This window comes from Diprion similis, chromosome 10, assembly GCF_021155765.1.
Source record: "Diprion similis isolate iyDipSimi1 chromosome 10, iyDipSimi1.1, whole genome shotgun sequence".
In the NCBI taxonomy this organism is placed as follows: Eukaryota; Metazoa; Arthropoda; class Insecta; order Hymenoptera; family Diprionidae; genus Diprion; species Diprion similis.
Window position 1 is genome coordinate 5028410 of NC_060114.1, and position 20638 is coordinate 5049047.

Sequence of the window (20638 nt, forward strand, 5' to 3'; positions counted from 1 at the left end):
TACCTCGTATCATGTTATTCATTCATTATTATTTATTTTACTCTCCTTTCACACGCTTTTCTTTCTCTTATCTCCACATTAGACGCATTATTCAAATATTAAGCCAGCAGTGTAAAATTATTGTATTAATTTGTTCTTTTTTTGTTTACTTTTATTTCAAATTTAGTCTCTCACGTCTAATCATCAGCAGCATGTAGGTTTTATTATCGCGTTATTAGTTATCTTCTTGTAGCGGTAATTGTTTTTAATAACATTCCTCAATTATGTATCATTATTACTATTATTATTATTATTATTATTATTATTATTATGGTTATTATTGTTATTGTTATTATTATTATTCAATTCTTTATCAGTAGTGATTTTTGTTTCGTTATTCGATTTGTCACTATTTCTTGTTGATGATAATAATAATAATAATAATAATAATAACAATAACCGATAAACATAAATAAAAAAGAAATTATAGTAATAGTTAAAAAGTATAGATTTATTTCTTATCAGTTTCATATTGTGATATCGATTATTCTCCTCTGAACGTTTGAAAAATTTACTTCAGCTTATTTTGCATTTCTTTTAAACTTCCTTTACGGTCATTCGAAGAAACAAATACAAAATTCGTATCAAAACAGGTGAGAATTGTAGAAAATTATAAAAAGAAAACACTTAATAATAATAGTATAGTAATGATAGCCTAACAGACTTAAATTCAAAGCTTTATAACTAATGAAACAAAAGGAAACTAAGTAAAATTATTACGTAAATATAATAACATTTAAATGCGCGATTTTTGTTTTCATTTTGTGAATAAGTTTCATTTTGTCACAAGCATAAAAATTAAACTGTTATTTTAATAGTTATTAATAGCGATTCCATATATATTTCGCAGGCGATTATCTCGTTACTTTGTTACGCAGAGGATATTTACTGAAGTCCTTCTTAATTTTCACGTGGCCTTTTCATTTTTTATATTTAAATCACTGAATAGAACACGATTAAAGGTAAAAGAAAAATAAATAAAAATACATAAAAGTGAAAATGAAAAATAAGTGACTATATTTAAAAATTATATCAACGGCTAGATAGTCATCGTGATATATTTTTCAATAACTTAGACTGAATAATTCGGTACTAGAAGAAAAAAGAAAAAAAAAAAAAAAAATAATGATAATCCAGGCGACGGTTGAAAAAATTAAAGCGTAATTTTTTGATAGAAAAATGAAACAGACTAACATGTAACGCGAAGTGAAGTTGAAAAGAAGAAAATTGTAATCCATCAACGCGTCGAATCGTCTGTAAATATTTGTCACAAGATTCGAACGTCGCCCAAAGCCTCCTCATTCGTTTACATGTAATGAATCCTCTTCAGTGTATCAGTACGAATTCGCTACGCACATCATGACGGGAACAATCGTTACGCCCTAGCAAAATATATGTATAGAACGTTGGAAAATGATGTTTATTATTAAATGAGAAAGGGAAGAAGGAAATTTAACCAGAGCTGGCTGTCTCCTTTTCCACCGGCGAGCTTGGCTGATCCCCTGTCTTTGATTCTTGTCCAGCAAGTGCTGCTTTGTTCTGCCTCACTATCTCAGCACGCCTCTCCTTTTGTAACAAGCAATTATTAGTCAATATCATTAACAGGAAGTAACACACTCAGCCAATAAAAAATACCTCAACTGTGCATACGTCGCTTCTTTGTCAACTGCGGCTTACTTTTTCCATCAAACTAAAGGATAATTAAGTTCAACAAACAGATAAAAAAAAATTTTATCCACGTTATGCTTTGTTACAAAAAAAAAATTCTAGTAAAATTGTAACAATAATGTTTTAAACATTGTTCGAATTGAAAAGAATTTTTTTTAATCTGAGTATAATTGTTGATACGATCATTTCATTCGGGAATTTTTCTGCATGCAAATTTTTTTATTTTACTGCACTATATTAGCTTCTCTGTGATTATATTTTCGCTAAGTTTCAATCAAATTCACATAATACAAAAAAACATGAACCAAAATTAGATCAAAAGACTTAAAGAAAGATAGAATTTTTTTTTTCGTATTCGACCTACTTTTCTTCAATATGTGGTTACGATAATCTGTTTACCAAAAAAAATGGATCATCGAACAGGTAGAGTTTAACAATTCAAAGAATATTAAACAATGTCTTAAACTGATGAAATAGTTTGGAAGGTTGTTAAAAATATCCAAAAGATCGACGGAAAAAGTCGACCAGTCGCCATATGGAGCCACGCACACAATTTCCAAGCTACACACTATTTTGCTACCTAGTTTACAAGCCAGCCCAAAGCCGTAGTTCTTAGTGTGTTAATTTTTCACTATTTCAGTTGCATAACAGCTAAATCATGTACGTACATATATGACCGATGATTCATTTAATGACCCAGAATTCTTCTCTAAAGTGCAGTTTTATCGAAGAAAATAGTCTGCGTGGATTCTTTATTTAAAATATCGCAAAATTCTGTGCATTAAGACTTTCGTACAAAAATTTTTCAAAATAAACCTCAGAGATCCATGTAATTTTGGAAAAAGATAAATTTTAATAACAATAAGAGACTCTGGAAGGAGAAATCGACTTTTAAGATATTTTTCTGAGAGTATGAAAATTGGAATTTTTTTTTAAAGAACGTTAGACAATGTAGGAAAAAATTTGATTCTTTTTTTTCTCTCACATCGAGTTAGGCATCGATGAGAATAATCTAATTTCTAAACAGTCGAAGTCTTTAATTTTCGAGCCTAGACTTTTTCAAAAACTCAAAGTTTGTTACTTATCATGAAAATTTGCAATATTTTATTAAAATGCGCAATTTTGTAAGAAATGCACAATTAAAAATCGCTATCCAAACATCACGATTGAAGAAAAACGTTTACGTAACATTTCGAAACGATTTAAAAATGCTTGGTTGAATGTCCGATTTTTGAACTGAAAATAAATTTCTATAAATTTTAAGACAGTCATTTTATGAAAATTTGAAAAATGATAATCATGACGTAATATCATAAATTCAAGTTTGCTGGATTGCGTATTTTAAATCAAAGAAACGAAATATTCTCGATTCAATGGACAGTGTTCGTTAAGAAATGCATCGCTAGGCTCAAAAATTCTCAAAACAGTGTAAACTAGATATTTGCTTTCGAACGTAGAGTTGTACGAAAAAAACTTTCATGTATGTGTGTACATCGTGTAATAAAATCAAGAAAGAAAAACCTCCTTATCTATTTCTGCACAACAGCGATTAGAAATTGATCGAAAACTTTGCATTAACTAGTTTACAAATGATCGAATAAACAAATTTTCAAACAGATAGAATTTAGCTATAAGAAACAGAGAGCCTAAAACTCTTGAGAATCCTATTTTCTGCCAAGTTTCAATATCTCAACTTTCATTCATGCATTACAAAGAGAAAAAGATACTTGCTTGGGAAATGATTCAGACAAATGTAAGGAAAAGAATAAACAAACGATCGTTTAAACGCTCTAACAATAAGCATTGCAATATGTGATTCAGATTAAAACTTTCTTTCTGTTAAAACGTACCAAAACGAGACGATTTATAATACAACACCGATAACGTAACACAGTGTTTGAATTTTTTGAGACAAACTAAAAACCTCTTTAATTTACATAAATTTCTAAATGGAACCGTCTAAGCAATTGATTATAAAATTACAATTAAGTTTTTAAAAGAAAGAAGAAAACAAGTAACATTTTGAAGATCGTTAAAAAAATGAGTTTTTGGCTGAACAAAATTTTAATCATAAAAATTGACATATCTAGGATAGAATAATTGTTTGGTTTCAACAATTCGTAAGAGTTGATAAAAATTTTCACTCGTAATCTGATGCTTTCAGACCCTTTGAAATATAACAACGAACCGAATAATGTACGTCGAAATAGGATCTGTTTTAACACGCTAAGTTCTAGGCAGGCATAAAAACGAAACATACTACACACAAAATATCAATGTATAACAGCGCAAACATGCATAAAAATGTATCGTATTTTGAACCTGTAAAGTATCGTCTGAAGTTCGTTGAATAATAAAATAATATCACCATGGTAATGGATGAAAAAGAATAAACTATAATAACAGATAGTCTAGAAAACGTGTGAAATAATTATTTTATGAATAAATAAATATTATTAACAATAGTGATAACAAATAAGCGGACAAGTGGCTAATTTCTGGTGTAAAAACAGAGATCGATAAAATATAAACGGCGAAGAAATAATATTGAAAATTTTAGGACAAAAATAATATGTGACAACGATGACAACGAAACGAAAAAACAAGAAGCATCGTTGACGAGAATTTATGAATTTCAAAGAGAATTACATGCTGGCGAATGGCCTGAACACGACGCTGAATCTCTCGCTGCCGGTTGATTTCAGCAGCAGTCAGCCTCATGGCGAGCTCTCGCTCTTTAGCCTCGAGTGCCTTCAGCGCAAAGACCTCGGCTACTTGACGCACTTCCGCTATCTTCACTGTGTTCTAGACCACCATTGAAACCCCTTTTTACTTAAATGTTATTCACTTATTTATCCAGTCCTTTCTCTCCTTCTCCGTCATTCATGTATATATCAGTTTCATTTTCACCTTGCTCATATTTTTTTTCTTTTCTTTATTTACTTTTTGTTTTGTTACTTTCTTTTTTTCGTTTGTGCACTCGCAGCAGAATTGATTTCACTCGACACGGACATGATATTAATGAGTAGCGACGGTAATACTCGGTTAATGAATCTCAAAAATACATTTTCTTTCATTAGTTACTTTTTTATTCACTCATTATCAATTGTTTTTTTTTCTAAGTCATAATGCTTTACAGTTTCAAGGGACTGAAACTTTATAATCAGATATTTACATCTCGAAAAACATGAGTGTTTTTGAAAAATGACAGCGTTCAGAATAAATTTCAGAATATAACACGACTTTATTACAATATAGTTAACAAGTATTTGACAATCTTTGAAATTGAATGGTTGAAGTTATTTACAATTTACGGCGACACTGTTTATAAATCAGATATTTTCATGTCCAGTTTTCAATTTTGAATATAAGGTACTTGAGTTAGTTTTCGGGGAGAGATGTAAAAGCTAAGAAAGAGTCTGTGTACAGCGAAATCTGATTCTGCAGCTAATTAGTAAGGCACACGATAAATGGAGACAGTCTAAAAACCAGAAATCTGCGAGCGCTGGGTCTTCTACTAACAACCAAGGACAAAAATCTTCCACCGAAATCATTTTAAAATGTATTTCCAGAAAAGACGATAAACAGAAATTGAAAATTATCTCTATTTTTGTTTGAAAAGTGTGAAAAACTCGCAGATCTCTTGGAATGATAAAAACTGTATGATTAATCGATTAATCGTAAGGTTCGCTTCATTATTCTTTCAATTAAACATTTTTTTTCGATTAGTCGATTCTCTGTCTTAATTGTCTTTCCAATAAATCGATGGTTTTCGATAAATCTGAGAAACAATTAGCCGAAACCCACGATTAATCGACGAATCTCACAGCCCTGGTATGTATAATTACAAAGGAATAATTGTAAGTATATATTATAATGTATATAATATACGCGCAGTGGATTGAATACACACGGATATGTATATAATAATACTATGTTTAGTATTAAATATGTTGTATTCATACAAAAATCTCTCTTGTTATATATGTACATTTCAAGTACACATGCATCTTAATTAAAAATAACTCGTCAGCCGTTAAACTTACATGATTACGCAGCTTTTCCTTCTGCTCGCGCTCTATTGTCTCACGCCGCTCGCGTGCTTGATCCAATTTGCCTTGAATCTGGGATTCGAGCTGCTGCACTCGCTCTGACATTCCAGTCCGTACGCGAACAACTTGGTCCTCCTATTATCATTATCATCGACAAAACAATCACCGTTAGTTCAATAAAATGAATTTACGAAAAAATAATTAATATTAAATCCACTTTCTCACACAATTATTTATATATTATTATAGATTATCAGAATATTCATCTAGTAGAGGATAAAAAAAAAAAAGATAAAATATTGATTCGAAACAAATATAAATTCCTTTATATTTTTAATCGCAAAACAAAAAGAGAATTTTTTTTTCAAACAGATCTTCTTAGCGAATAATTAAACTTTGCAAAATTATATCAGAGTCTTTATGCTGAATAAAGTTGCTTGGATGTTTCAATATTATAAACAGTTTATCTAATCTTTGTACCGAAGAAAGATGAATACAGTGTCTGTGAGATAAAAAGAAAATTAAGTGCGATTTATCCAACATGATTATCTTTTTCTTCGACTCTTTTTAACGTTTTGGTTTCTATCGGTTGCAACATGACGTGAATTGATACTCACATGTTCCTTCAGGCGATCGAGCATCTTCTTAATATTTTCGTCACGCTGAGCTGCGGCAGTCTTGAGCTTTTCTTCAACCGCGCATCGAACTTCCTCTGTTTGCTGCTCCAAACTGAGGCGAGTCTTTTCCACACTCTCCAACTTGGATCGAAACATTAGTTAATTGCGAATCGAGGAATTATGCTTTACTTCTAAGAAAGTGACTATAAGGAAAATGGACGCCAAGTATGAAAGTCCTTTCCATATTCTTATTCACAGCGTAAAAACAAAGAAAAGAAATTATCGAAAATTGGTTGAATTCGTCTTCATGTTTTGGTCGTTGCAATTCACGAACGAATTTATGATGTTGCGTAAGATTTTTTTATTCCAATTGATAGTATTATAACTCTGAATTGAATAAACAATAAATGTGAAATATTTTGAAGTGGAACTCAATGACAAGTCATGAATAATTGATAATAAACATTAGAATTTTGACAAATCGCAGACCAACTATTGTAATATTTCTGAAATCTGTTCAAATCCAAGTAAGATGTAATAAAATTCACCGAAATATCAAGGCAAATCTTCATATCGTGTAATATTCAATACTAATCCAGTCAGAATCGGTTAGAAAATTCTGTACAATCTGACGAAACGTAATAAGAATTATTAGTACCAAACACTGTAAAATTCGATAAGATCGAAACAAACTTAACGTGACAATCGCAAACAAACAATACGATAAATAGTAAAATTGTTAAAAATTGAAAGCAATCCATAATCATTGGACTTTTAATTGGCAGCAAGATATCGAAGACAAAGTCAAAGGAGATTTAAGATTCTTGTTATTTATTTTGGCAAAAATAATTGTCTAAAACATAAGCGATGGATTGAATAACATTTTTGACACTTTTAAAAGTCTGCGAGAGGTCTACAACGTGAGAGTAAAATATAACAAGAATCAATGAATTTGGATTTAAACTCACATGTTCCTTCAGCTTGCTCTTAAGGTCGGCGATGTGAGCCTCTCGTTTTTCCTCGGTGTTGGTCATTTTAGCATCAAGAGCCTCGCGGGTCTGAGAAATGAAGGCAGCGCTGAGCTCGTCCTTTTTGCGAGATGCCTCCTCAATTTTTCCAAGCTTTGTCGCAAGAGCAGCCAATTTGTGGGCCTCCAGCGAGAGTCGCCTTTCTTCGGCTGCTCTCAGCTTGTCTTCTATCGCTACTTGCTGAGTCGGACTTGGCTGCGGTGGTGAGGAAGTCCGTTTTGGGACTGTCGGCTCAGCCAAAATCACTTCATAGCATAAGCCGCCCTTAGATTTCTCCTGGCATCGAATCTCAGTCGCTAAATTGAATTTGATTTTGAAGACGATTAGACTATTTACCCAGAGTGCATTGCGCGTCGTGTTTAAAAAGGTCAGAATTTGCGGGTGAATGAGCCAGAGTGTCCGAATCAAAAGTTAACAAGATTAAAGTAAGCAACATTAACGTAACGAGATATTGAAGGAAGTATCGCTATTTAAAGTATAGATATTGATTTCAAGCAATCCTGCTGGCGATTTTTTCAACAGTTTTTCCTGTTTTCCAAAATTTTGATCAGACAATGCAGCCCGTTCATCCTCAAGAATATACCAAATGTAGAGTCCAGTGAAAAGAATGTCTCAACTAGAAATTCGTCAAACAAGGTTTCGAAGCACTTTCATCAGCTTTTGATGCTGATTAACAGGTTTATTGCAGAACCAATTATTGAATAGTCGAAACACTTTCAATTGTATGATATAAAACTGTAATACAGTCTCAATTAGTGTTTTCACATTACTGAATAAATGAGATTTTGCTACAAACTTTTTCCTAGCGTGCGTCAAACGAGCAGAATTTTTGATTCACGTTCATATAAGAAGGAAGGAAATTGTAAACGGACATTTACTTTTCCAAGCTTGTAACGAATTCCTGCTCAAACTGAACATCAACTTATCCAGTTCAAACTTCTACATGCGAAACAGTACAAATTATAACTTGGATCAGTGATATATCAAGAGTTAAAAACTGTTAGTATCAAGTTTTTCGAATATTTGTGTCGTGTGAGAGTAATTTTTGATCAATAATTGTCCTTTTTTTAGAAGCAAAACTACGATATTATTTCGTATTTAGTAAGTTTTTTCTTACTAAATCAAAATCAAAAGATTCAAAATCTCTGTGACAAAATCCTACTCTCCAATTAATTCTGTGCTAATTTTCGTGACAAGATGAATAAATATAAATAAATAAAGAATTCTTGGTCAGTCTTTACCGATTGAGTAAAATCTCACTCATTTCGACTACATGACATCAAAACGCACGCAGGACGGATGCAAAAATGACGCAGTTAGCGCAATCCTACATGTAATACCGATCAAAACTATCCAAAAACTTTTCGATTTCACGTGAAAGTAACTCCAGGAAATGTATTTCTAGAACAAGTTGTAATTGAATTATAGGAGTACATTTCTTGGCGTTATTCTTTCGTAAATCAAAATTTTTTTCTTATGTTTGTATTTAGCATAGCATGGAGGGTGGGATGGACTGCGATATTTTTTATTTTTACATCAGTGAGGCGTGAGCTTTGATTATAGTCAAAATAAGTAACACATAACTCGGTCGGTAAGGACTGACTGTACCATCCTCTTAAAGGGTAAAATTAATTAGTCGAGTTTTTCGAAAAAACTCTAATCTTTCCTATTGAGAAATGTCCTCATGACGTCAGAGCCTGTTTATCGGCGCCATTTTATCACCGGATAACCTAAGTTCTTAATTTTACTGAAGGCAAATTGTAATTCTTAGGGGTTTCAAATTACTCATGTGATATAAACTAATGAAAATTAATCAATAATATACCTATTCTACTATCCACACGTGAAAAAACACGGTCAACGATCAGCTGTCAGCCTTGTTACATTAGTTTGATTTTTTTCCACCAGATGACGCATCGCAAAGTGACAATTCCAATTTACCATTTTATCTGAGTAAACTAAAGTATTTATTATTGTATTGATTAAAGTCCAAATAAGTGACATTTAACTCGGTCGGTAAGTACTCCCTATTTCATCCTCTTAAGGGTTAAAATTATTAATCAAGTTCTTTGGAAAAACTTAAACCCTTCCTATAAACCATTTTACCAGAGTAAAGTAAGGTATTTCGAGATATAGTCAGACACACACACACACGCATATGCAAAAGTGCAGGTCGGAATGAGTCACGACACGAGGCCGACGACTGTGATCGATCTACAGTCTAATTAGCCTTTAGGCGCCGCGACGTCTAGCGTCGGTAAGTTTTCCTGTCTCGTCGGCGCCGCTGATTCTGGCTCGGCACGACTATCCTCCATAGGGTTATAAATAAATTAAGGATACATCAGGCGCACGGTCTTGCAGTGGAATAAATTGTAGCGAGAAAAAAAAAAAAAATGTTAGCATAATGGTTCAAGATGTGAAACTCAAGTTCAAAACTGTTCGGCCCCACAATCTGTATCATAGGTTAGAAAACGAAGGGTAAAAAATGTTTGTTTCAAAAATGTTCAACAACGATAAAACGAATGAAAAAATATCTCTACTATATAATAGAAATGAATCTGCAAATTTAGGAAAGGTTTTTCCAATTAGAACCTTTGAGAAATGAATAAACTCTGCTATTATTTTTTAACCGATTTCAATATTTTCAAAATTATTTTCTTCAGTATAAAAATCTTCTGATATAGTTAGAAAAAAGTGTTCCACATATATCTGTCGCTAAAGTTTATAAAAATAGATTTCTGCAAGTACGGTACAACAAATTATGTTCGTCAACAAATACGTTTTCATGTTATAACTAGACTATAATAAGAGATTTGATGAAAGTTTTTCAGTAAATTGTAGAAATCTGGTCAGAATTGGATCAATAATACCACAGTTTAATCATTTTTAACGTTCTAATTGGGAAAAAATTTCTTAACTTGTTTATATATCTCAGCTTGTGTTGATCGAATCTGCTCGTAAGATTTATTTTTATTATACAGTATATACGTTGTTTCATGTGATTTCATTGTTTGCGATTGAAAAAGCTGTTAAAATTAATGAAAAAATCAGTCGTGAAACATCATCCTTTTCAAATTGAAGCCAAAACAACACCTTTTTGAAAACTTTCACTGTCACATTTGTGAGTAAAAAATGAAAAGTAGCTTGAGAACTCGTTTCTCCTACAATAACGCAAAAATCTAATTGCGGGTAGTAAATTCAACCCAAAAATTATTACGTAAAAAAAATTGAAAAATCTTATGTTAAAAATGTAGAAACTCGTAATTTTTTTTCCAAACCTTAACCACTGATTTGCCAGATCAGATAAATTTTACTCACTGATAAATTTGACTTTTTTCGGTTGTTTCGTGCGTGGTTTCCCTTTGCCGGCCGGCTTCTTCGTGATCGGCGCACCACGCCGTTGGCTTGCAGCTTGAAGAAGGTTTTACCAAATAGTGAGAATGAATTATAATGAAAAGAGTTCGTATGATAATCTACACGAACATAATATTTTCATAAAGCTCTGTGAAATCAATCGCTTTTTTCATCATCAAAAAACAAAAACATCAATTGCAGATGATAAAAATTTGTCAGAAAAATTCATAGAAAGTTAAAAAAAAAAAAAGAAGAAGAAAACTCATGAAAGCTCTTCGTCGTGATGTGTTTCTACTATTCTTCTTTAACGAATATTTTTCAAACTGAATAAAACTTGAATATGTACTTGAGAAAAGAAAATGCAACATTTTTCAAACGATAGAATTCGAAAATTTTATATAATTATTTATAGTAAGTCTTTTCGGCAGGATTCGACGAATAAAGTGATTGAGATCACAGAGAATGATTCGTTTCTACGTGCGAGCGTTAAGGGTAATTATATTGAGGGTGCAGGATATCGGGACTGAAAAGGATAAAAAGAAAAAAAAACGTGCCCGCGGTAAACTTCTGTGTTGCGATCATATTTCAGGAATGTAAAATCGATCTCATCGACACGAGGGTGCAGAACACCAAATACTAAGGGTGGGTGGCCATCTTGGGCCGCACCCTAATCACAGCGTGGTAACAAGATAGGTGAAAAAGAAAAGGCTGAGACGTCATAGAAAAAAGAGGTAAAAAAAAGCGAATTACCGGTTTCACTAAACGTGCGCAAAATATATACAACACGGTTTGCAATTTTTTGATATGCGCTTAAAATTAGAGCAGGAATTAGTAATAAATAAAATAAAAACTTTGCCTAAGAAAAATCGATGACGAGTTTTAACCTTCGGCATTAAAAACGAATCAGAAAAAAAATCTGCAGGTTCAAATTTGAAGTTTGATTTTTAAAGTTCACTGGAGTAGATAGAAAAAAAAAAAAAAATAACCGTTGAATAAACGAATTGAATAAACGCAGAGAGATCGTTTCACGCAACGAATGTCGTCTAACAATCACTTTCCTAATGATTCTAGAGAATAGAAACATGAATGCGAAAAACAAGAAAAGAATCCAACCAAACGGAAGAGAACATTTTCCTGATTATAGAACGGAAAAGTTTGAACAAGAAAATATTTGTAAAAATATTGAAACGACGTTTTTTTCGTATAAATTTTTTTCGCCGTTTTTTTTTTTTTTTTTTTTTTTTTTTTTTTTTTTTTTTTTTTTTTTTTTTTTTTTTTTTTTTTGCTGCAATCGAATTGTGCGCGACGCTTTAACGTACAGAATTGCAGGAACTCATCTTATCGCGTCTCGTGAACTTTTTACAAAGAAAATCTTATACAGTTTTTCCGTAATATAAGCAAGTAGTGTAGTTTATGATTATATCGAGATTGGGTGTGAAAATTTGAAAAAGTAAATATTGCGAATGGCTGATAATATCGAAATTTCAAACATGTGAAAATAAAACAACGAAAGATGAATTGTTAGAAACGTTGATTTTCGAAAGTGTCGCTGATCAGAATGACTACTAACCAGTCACTCAAGATTTCGAACAAATCATCTTTCGTTATTTTATTTTCACATGTTTGAAATTTCGATATATCGTCCATTCGCAATATTGACCCTTTCAAGTTTTGACCCCCACCCTATAGTAGTGACTGGCTGTTGCCGGTGTCGGAAAATCAAGAATTGATCGAACTGCAGAAAAACATGGAAACTGGAGACGCCGACATGAAGGAACATGACAAGCTATACCTGTATTTGCATAATAACCCGTTAGAGTAGCGATATTGACCGGAAAATTACTGTAAAAACGGAAAGTAAGAGGGCACAAAAAAAAAAAAAAAAAACTTTCAACCATAGAAATCCGGTGCCTTTCAAATAATGTAATCTCGTCATTGCGTCACCGAATTGAACGCGTGGGGCTCAAAAAGCCCGAATTGAAATTTGACCGAGCGGCTTTTCTTGAACCCGGAAGGTCGTAGAAGAAAGGCCACCATCTTCCTTAATCTTCTCCTTATTTCCCCGTTCATTCTTAGTATCCAAAGTATGAACGATTCTTGCAGAAGTTTTAATCGCGCACTCCAAAAAAAAAAAAAAATATATATACGGTAAGAATAAAGTGAAGAATAAAAAAAACGCCGTAGAGAATTGAATATATGGACAAAAAAAAAAAAAAAAAAAAAAAAAACGAAACTGAGAAGAGAAAAAGTTGTGAAATTTTTATTCTCCTTCGAGGATAAAAAGAGGTGAGGAAGAAAAAAAAACTGGTCGTTTTTTCTGGACGTTTGTAAGAAAATCAGGAGTAAATAATTAGAGGATAAGAGGATAATAAAACAGAGAAAACAAAAACGAAAAAAAAAAAACAAAAAAAAAAAACGTGAAAAACTCACCAACCAACCCCAAAGGGGCTTTGCAGCTGTGGCAAAAGCATTGCAGCACAGAATCGCGAACCAGACCGATCAGCATCGTCACGCCGCGTTATATTTGTACAGAATTAGATTGCAGATGATTAGCAATAACTGCTAATAAATTGACGACAAGAAAGAAAACGATTTTCGCGAATTCGATCGGGAGTATAAAAATTCCAGGCACGAATCGAGAATAAATCCACCCACTATAAAAGCTAATAATTATACTTCTTTTTCCCAACAATAATCGATCGTCTCTTCTACTATATATGTATATACATATATTATATATTTATTTATATGTATATATATATATATATATATGTGTGTAATTTTTTTTTTTTTTTTTTTATTTTATTGTTCTTGATATCTTATATTTCTACTATTCCCGTTATACTACTATTCTGATATAAACGTATGTTTTTTGTCTATATCCTTCCGCTTCCAGGTTCTCTGTTACACCCCTCTTTTACTGTTCGAACTCTGCTAACGTCAAGGAAGCGCGATCGAAATGCCAGTTTTGGCTCGGATCTGGCGGCCAGAGGAAAGGCGCAGGGCGTAAGGGCGGTTTTTGGTATATCTGGGGCGGTGGCCGGAGGGAGACTGATCCGATGGGGCTGCGCCACCGACCCTCGGCGTCGTTCAATATCCACCTCCACACACCACCCGGCAAGGAGGGTACGTTCGTGGTATTGCCAAGTAGGTACGTGCGTAGTGTGAAGCAGCCACCATCTTCTCCTCGATCTATGGATATGGGTGCAGAGTTCCACCAGCGTGGTTGATAATTTTTTTTAAACACTTTTCACGTTTTATTGGATACAAAACGTCGTTTTTAACCGATATTTTTATACTTTTAAGTAGAAAAGTGTCGTGATTCGTTTAGATACTTAACGGGGTGTCCTAGTCGATTTCATTTCGATGTCGAAGTCAATGTATATCAAATTCGAAACAGGGGTTAACAGCCTGGGTCTATACGCAAGTCTAAACGAAAAGACTTCGATATATTTTCATTTGGTACAGAAATGGAGAAATGAGATGAATTTTAAGAATTTTTATTGCGTTAATAAGGTAAACAAATTCGAATGTTCTTGTTCATAATTGCGGATAGAATGAGGCTGATTCACATTTGAGATACGTGGACTTTGATATTTGGAGATATATATATATATATATATATACGTTAACGTCGAAATCGACTGGGGCACCCCCTTAATTACCCCTACATGCCGTTGAAAAGGTTTTTTAAATGTTTTTCTCTTCGTCTCTTTGAAAAGAAATCAATTTTTCATAACAAAGATTTATTCCAAACTTTGAATATTGAAAAAAACTGATGATTTGATTATTTTTTTTCATTACTAGAATTTAAATTACCTGACAATTCCAAGTTTTTCGTGATCTTATTCAAATTTCCTGACGTTCGTTCCCAGGTTTCACAGGTTTACAGATTTTCCAGGTGAGTGGCCGGGGCGTTCACCCCTCTTTCCTCTTAGCTTTCTGAGCTGCGGACGCTTCCGAGCAGCATGAAAAAAATCTATTTTTCATCTGATGTATGGGGATAAGATGGAGAACACGAAATTATCGCTGTCCAGTATTTTTCCTCTTTTCATCGAAAAAGGTACTCGCGAACGTTGCAAGTAATAATTGAATTTCCACTGTGTTGCGTGCGGTAAATTGTTTTCATACAAAGACCTGGTTAAACGACTCGGGGGGGGGAGGAGGGGACAAAAGAAGGGATGTTTCAAATGATTTTCGTAGCTTGTTTTATTTTTTCAGTTCATTGTTATCTCTGGATCTAGTGATCAGTAGTTCCTGTCTTATTCAATATTTCAGATATCTGTGAGTTTTCTATATCTACCTTATATTTTTGCATACAGCTGTGACATGAATAATTATCGATTGTTAATTATAATCATTAAAGTGCGTTTTGAAGATAGAAAATTCTCTCAGAACGAGAGGTTATGGAAATCGTTCTCGAAGCTATAACGACATACTTGAGGATTCGAAGTATTTCGAACCGACAATTCGTCACGCGGTAGTTGGACTAGAAAATTTTCAGAAATGGCAAGACATGAAATGCCTGCACCGAGCAAACTTGCTCGAAGCTTCTAAAGGACGGTGAATCCTACGTTCATTTCCTCAGTCTAAAGGCACCGCTTCTACTCGATTCGGCAGAGTTCATTCGAAGTCAGGTGTAAACATTGTAGAGAAAGTAGTTTAGGTTCATTTGAAGTCACATAAACTCCTCGTCTGCAGTTGTAGTCACTTGAAATAATTTGAGTTCATTTGAAGTATTTTTTCCTGCGCGAAGTTACGCGAACGTGAAGTTAACTAAAGTCACTTGAAGTTTTTTCGACGTAAAGAAGCGACTTGGATTCACATTCCGTTATACTTGAAATCATTTCTTCATTCTCTTCGGACTTGATGAAGTCACGTGAACACACTTTAAGTCTGATGAATTGACGGGTAGTTTGAAATCACTTGAAGACACTTCAAGTCTTTTCGAGGTAATGAAATCACGTGAACTCATCTGAAGTCAGGTGAATTTCCATCAAGATACTTCAAGTTATTTGAATCAAGACGCTCTTGAAAATGAGGCTTCACTATAATTACCGCTCTTAACATCACTTTGTGTATCATGAATGTATTGGGACTGTTACTTCGCAACGCGTCATCTGGCGGGGAAAAATCAAACTAATGCAACGAGGCTGACAGCTGACCTTTGACCCTGTTGTTTCGCGTATGGATGGTAGAACATGTATATATTATTAATTACTTTTCATTAATTTATGTGACATAAGTAATTTGAAGCTTCAAGAATTACGATTTGTCTCCATTAAAATTAAAAACCTGAGGTTATGTGGTAATAAAATGGCGCCGACAACGAGGCTCTGACGTCATGAGGACATTTTCCAATACTTACTACACATGCATTCGTTTCGTGCTTAGACCCACTTATAGATTATACCTCAGACAGTCAAGACTGAAAATAATATGGCGCACGCAATAATCAGACGCGGTAAGAAGAGATCTTTCAATCATTTTTCCGTCAAGAATTAATCAACAATTAACGTTTGAAGTAAGAGGTGTGCAAACAATTGCATCTTGAAACCTAGAATGAAGACGAAAATTTTTTTACTGACACATCAAACCTAGTTTCAGCCGTTGGTAACTGCTTTCATTGATAACACTATTCTGCAACGAAATCCTCCTTCAAACAAAAATATGATAGAAATGAAGGTATTGAAGTGCCGAATCTAGATGAGCTTTCCATTTTATGCCATAACGTACATATTACGTGATATGATTTTTTTTGACTGTCCAAAACATGGAATTTGTCATTTTTAAGAGATTTTTTTAAACAAAATGAAAACGCTGAGAGCAATTCGAGTTCGAGGGCTTTATTATTTATAGTTTCAGGAACATTTTCAAAAATTTTCATTGAAATTAATTACAAAATGGCTGCCTGACGCATATAAGAAGCGAACGAATGCGCCGTACCGCCATTTTGTTATCAATTTCGATGAAAAAAATGTTAAAATATTCTTGAAACTATTAATAATAAAGCTCTCAACCTAAAATTGCTTCAAGTGTTTTTATTTTCTTCAAAAAAAAAAAAAGAAAAAAAAAAGACACTCCTGAAAACATGTAAATAGAAGTAATCATTCCACCACACTGCAGATAATCATGTATTTCATATTGGAAAAAAAATGTCAATTGCGGAGAATAAATGTAACCGATAGAAGCTGTTTCATTATGTAACATTCGTGTTACTCCAGAAACTTTTTCTGAACATTCAAACAGCAACGTATTTGGCTTCCGAATGTCAGGTATCGGATAAAAGATAGAAGCAATCGAGTTGAGAGTCACTATTTTATACTGCAGTGAACCAGTCACTGACTGCCGTTGCAGTTCCAGACTGCGCGCATCCCTGACAAGGAGAGTTATACGGAAAAATCGAGAGGGACAAAGACGAGACGACAGAGAAAGAGAGGGACGACGGGCTCTGACCTCTCATTGTCAGTGAGTAAATGGACTCCTTCCTCACATTTTCAAATCTTTTTCCAAAACTCCGGAGATTCGTTGTCTGATTTTCTTCGCAAACGTTAAAAAAGAAAAAGGAAAACCAATTTTTTTTTTTTTTTAACAGTAAATCGAAGCTTCAAAATTTTTCAACCAACGAATTGAAAATTAGAAAAAATTAAGTTATACCGTCGATAATTTCGAAGAATTTATACGACTGTACAACCTTTTTCACTGACAAAAACTTGCCCCGCTTCTCGAATTACGATTTATGATTAACGATTTTGTCCATCAATTTCTATGCCAACTCGTTACGCGCTTTATTATTAAAGAACACATCACGCTGATGAAAATTCATTTCATGCAATACGTAGAGAATCCATTCACAAAAGAAATGGCATCGCGAAAAAAATAAATAAAACAAAAGATTAATATATTCTCTTCAAAGTTATTAATAAACTTACAACTTTCTTAATTGAAATTTGCGGTTGTAAATTTTGTTTTTCATGTTAAGAAAAAAATTCTTTGCAATAACATTCAACTCAATCAACTAATTGTATTTTTTCATTTTTTTAACCCTGATATTTTTTCACTGAACTGTACATCCGATGTATCCTTGTATTAATATTTCGTTTCAGTAAAATTTCTAGCAAGAAAACATCTCTGACAGTTTTATTTCGTAATATGTATATATTATTAATTACTCACGCTCGCTGTTGCTCACTGGAACGTTGGTTTCGGTAGCGGTTGCCATATTTTTTGCGTTATTTCTCTTTATTATTCGTCACCTTGTAGGAAGAAAAAAAATGAAACAACCATGAATGGTAATCAATTCTCTTCATTATTATATTATTATACTATAATCTGTTTGACAAATAGCGGATTACAGTTCGACGATACCTGCGCATTGTTCACAACGTATATAATCACGTATGTATATATACATTCAACGTATCGTTCTTGGTAATGAGACTGATAAAGTCACGAAAACATCACAATTGAATGCGACTATTATAGAGTATTTATTTCAACACTGCTCATTTGTTCGTATAGTAAAATATTGACAATATTGAGTGGATATTAGTACTTTGATGAGTGTTGGGTGAGAGTTCAAGAAAAAAAAAAACAAAAAAAAAAAAAAACACTTATTATTTATTCGAATGAGATCGGTAACGATTTAAAGGTTTCAAAATTTCACGAGTTACAAATTTTATAGAATATTTTGGAACCAAGTAATCATTTCTAATCATACATATATTGGCGGAAAAAGTTTATATCAGAAACGAGATGATTAAACGATATCAGCGTAAATCGGTGCTAAAAACAAAACAGTTGTTTTCAATTTTCATTATAAAAAATATCAATTTCGTATCACAGCTTTGTATAAACTTTGTAACTTAATTTGAAGGAATCACTAACTTCTGGTAACAACAATAAAGTCGCTTTACTCAGAACCCCACAGTCTTAGGCTCGGTCTTGGATTCGACTCACTAATATTCAAGGGATTAATGAATTACATTGTATCGTACGTCGGATAGAAAAATTGTATAATGCTTATTATGATGCTGTGCAAATATTGCGTAATTGAATGATATTGCGATCACGGTACAATGTAATGTGTTATATACATATGCAATCGTGTTTCGATGAAGCATGTAACCGTTTTTTTCTCCCGAGCATGACCTGCGTGCTGCGTGCCCACTGCATGCAAGACTAGGCATCAAGCACCCACTCGAAAATATTTTTATACCAACGTAGTTTCGTGAAAAAAAAAAAAAAAAAAAAAAAAAAAAAATCGATAACTACTACCGATTGAGAGACACTGAAGACGGTGAATAAATTCAAATCAATTTAAATTCATTTAAAATATTATTAGAAACATGTGTTTTTCCAGTAAATTGTCAAAATTATAACATCACAATATCTATATTCACATTATTCAATCAAATAAATACCTATCCTGATGCGATTTTTTTAATTACACCTAAACGGAGAAATTAATTACTTTTTTATGACATAAATTAATTTACGATTATTAGAAAAGAAACTTGCTTGCTCTGTTGATAAAAGCGTGAAAAAAGGAACTTTTCGGAGATTCTAATCAAAGTTATTCTACAAATATAAAAATTGTGGAATGGTGAGATTATTATCATTACTATTATTCTGATTGTATGAAAATCCGATTTCATTGTTCGGTGTAAGAATAATAAAAAAAAAAATTGCAATCACAGTAATTTACTCGAATATACGTATGTAGAGCATCGCCTTAAAAATGTACTAACAGTATTTTTTTTTCCTACAGAGAATCTTCTAGATCACCAATTTTTGACCAGGAGAAAGGCGAATCAAAAACCCGAGAAAACAAAGTCATCCATACATCAAAAAGGAGAAGAGGTTACGATCTTTGAAGAAAAATAGAAACACGAAGATTTAGCAACTCGTTATATTTTTGATAGAATTTAGAATACACCGTATAAGAGTTTGATTAGAAAGAGCGAGAAAAACTGGAAAACTAGGTCTACAAGTAAACAAGCGGCAAGTATACACGAAGAAAAGAAAACCGACGCACATTCGATCGCTCGGTATCGTTCTTTGTTTGGAAAACGCTGTTGCCTGCGAGTTAGTAACAGAACGAACGGTTGGCAGCTGAAGCAACGTCTTGCTCAAACAATTCAACCAACACGTTGAATAATCCATTAATTATTGAACATGCGAATATCAGGCGGATAAATAATGTGGCAAAACTTACTTTCAATAATTCCGTAATCGAGTCCGGCGACGAGAAAAAATCAGAGAGACGACAGTCGAGATCGGAACGTATCTGACGGTTAGGAAAACGAGCTGCTCTCAACGCGAAGGGATCCTCTTATATCGGCAACTGCCAGCAGTCCACTGTCCCCTGTAAATTGTAATTGTGCCCCGGCCACCGACGCACACATGTAGAATTGGTCTGGCAACGGCGATGCTGATTGGCCGAGAGGCTCGATGCTCGGCTGTGATTGGCCGGTTTGAATTTGGAAGCCGACTCTCGTGTACCGGCGTCGCTTGCTCCTCTTTCTTTCTTGCTTCCTTCCTTTATTTGCTCATTTCGCACGGCAACACATCGCAGCGTATAGATATGTATAGGTATTTACATTTCAGGGTTTTAGACAAGTAATTCAGCCGCTGAGGCGTTGCGACGCGAGCCTACACAGTTGCACTTTGCTTCCTTGCTTGTCTATATTGTACGAAATTATCTCGAGGCGACCGTTTTTGTTCAACGGATTTCTTTGTCGGTTGTCAGACGAAAAAAATTTAACTTCGATGATTCACGTGTCGTCCTTCCTCCGTGTGTGTATTTGTACATACATATCGCATGTCCTCTGCCGCCTGCGCTTCAGGCTGACTCCGGATCGGCTAACCGACCGTACAT

The 20638-nt window shown here is 33.6% G+C and overlaps 1 protein-coding gene across 5 annotated transcripts; it reads right to left on the minus strand.

The window, feature by feature from the left end:
• Window positions 1-799: 799 nt before the first annotated feature.
• LOC124411809 (stress response protein nst1) lies at window positions 800-20133 on the minus strand. Of its 5 annotated transcripts, none has more exons than XR_006929711.1 (7): window positions 13189-13298; window positions 10723-10815; window positions 7345-7700; window positions 6377-6517; window positions 5673-5894; window positions 4357-4496; window positions 800-1605 (listed from the first exon to the last, which is right to left on the minus strand). XR_006929711.1 is itself a non-coding variant. In XM_046891262.1 (7 exons), exons 2-7 carry the CDS (start codon window positions 17978-17980, stop codon window positions 1492-1494), a joined length of 954 nt encoding a protein of 317 aa, XP_046747218.1. In that variant the 5' UTR covers window positions 17981-18014; window positions 19976-20133; the 3' UTR covers window positions 800-1491. The 5 variants fall into 5 exon arrangements, 4 of the variants coding, with proteins under 4 accessions (XP_046747218.1, XP_046747217.1, XP_046747219.1 ...); XM_046891262.1 differs by lacking the exons at window positions 10723-10815; window positions 13189-13298 and adding exons at window positions 17935-18014; window positions 19976-20133 and having other exon boundaries at window positions 4357-4512; window positions 5754-5894; XM_046891261.1 differs by having other exon boundaries at window positions 4357-4512; window positions 5754-5894.
• Window positions 20134-20638: the final 505 nt, after the last annotated feature.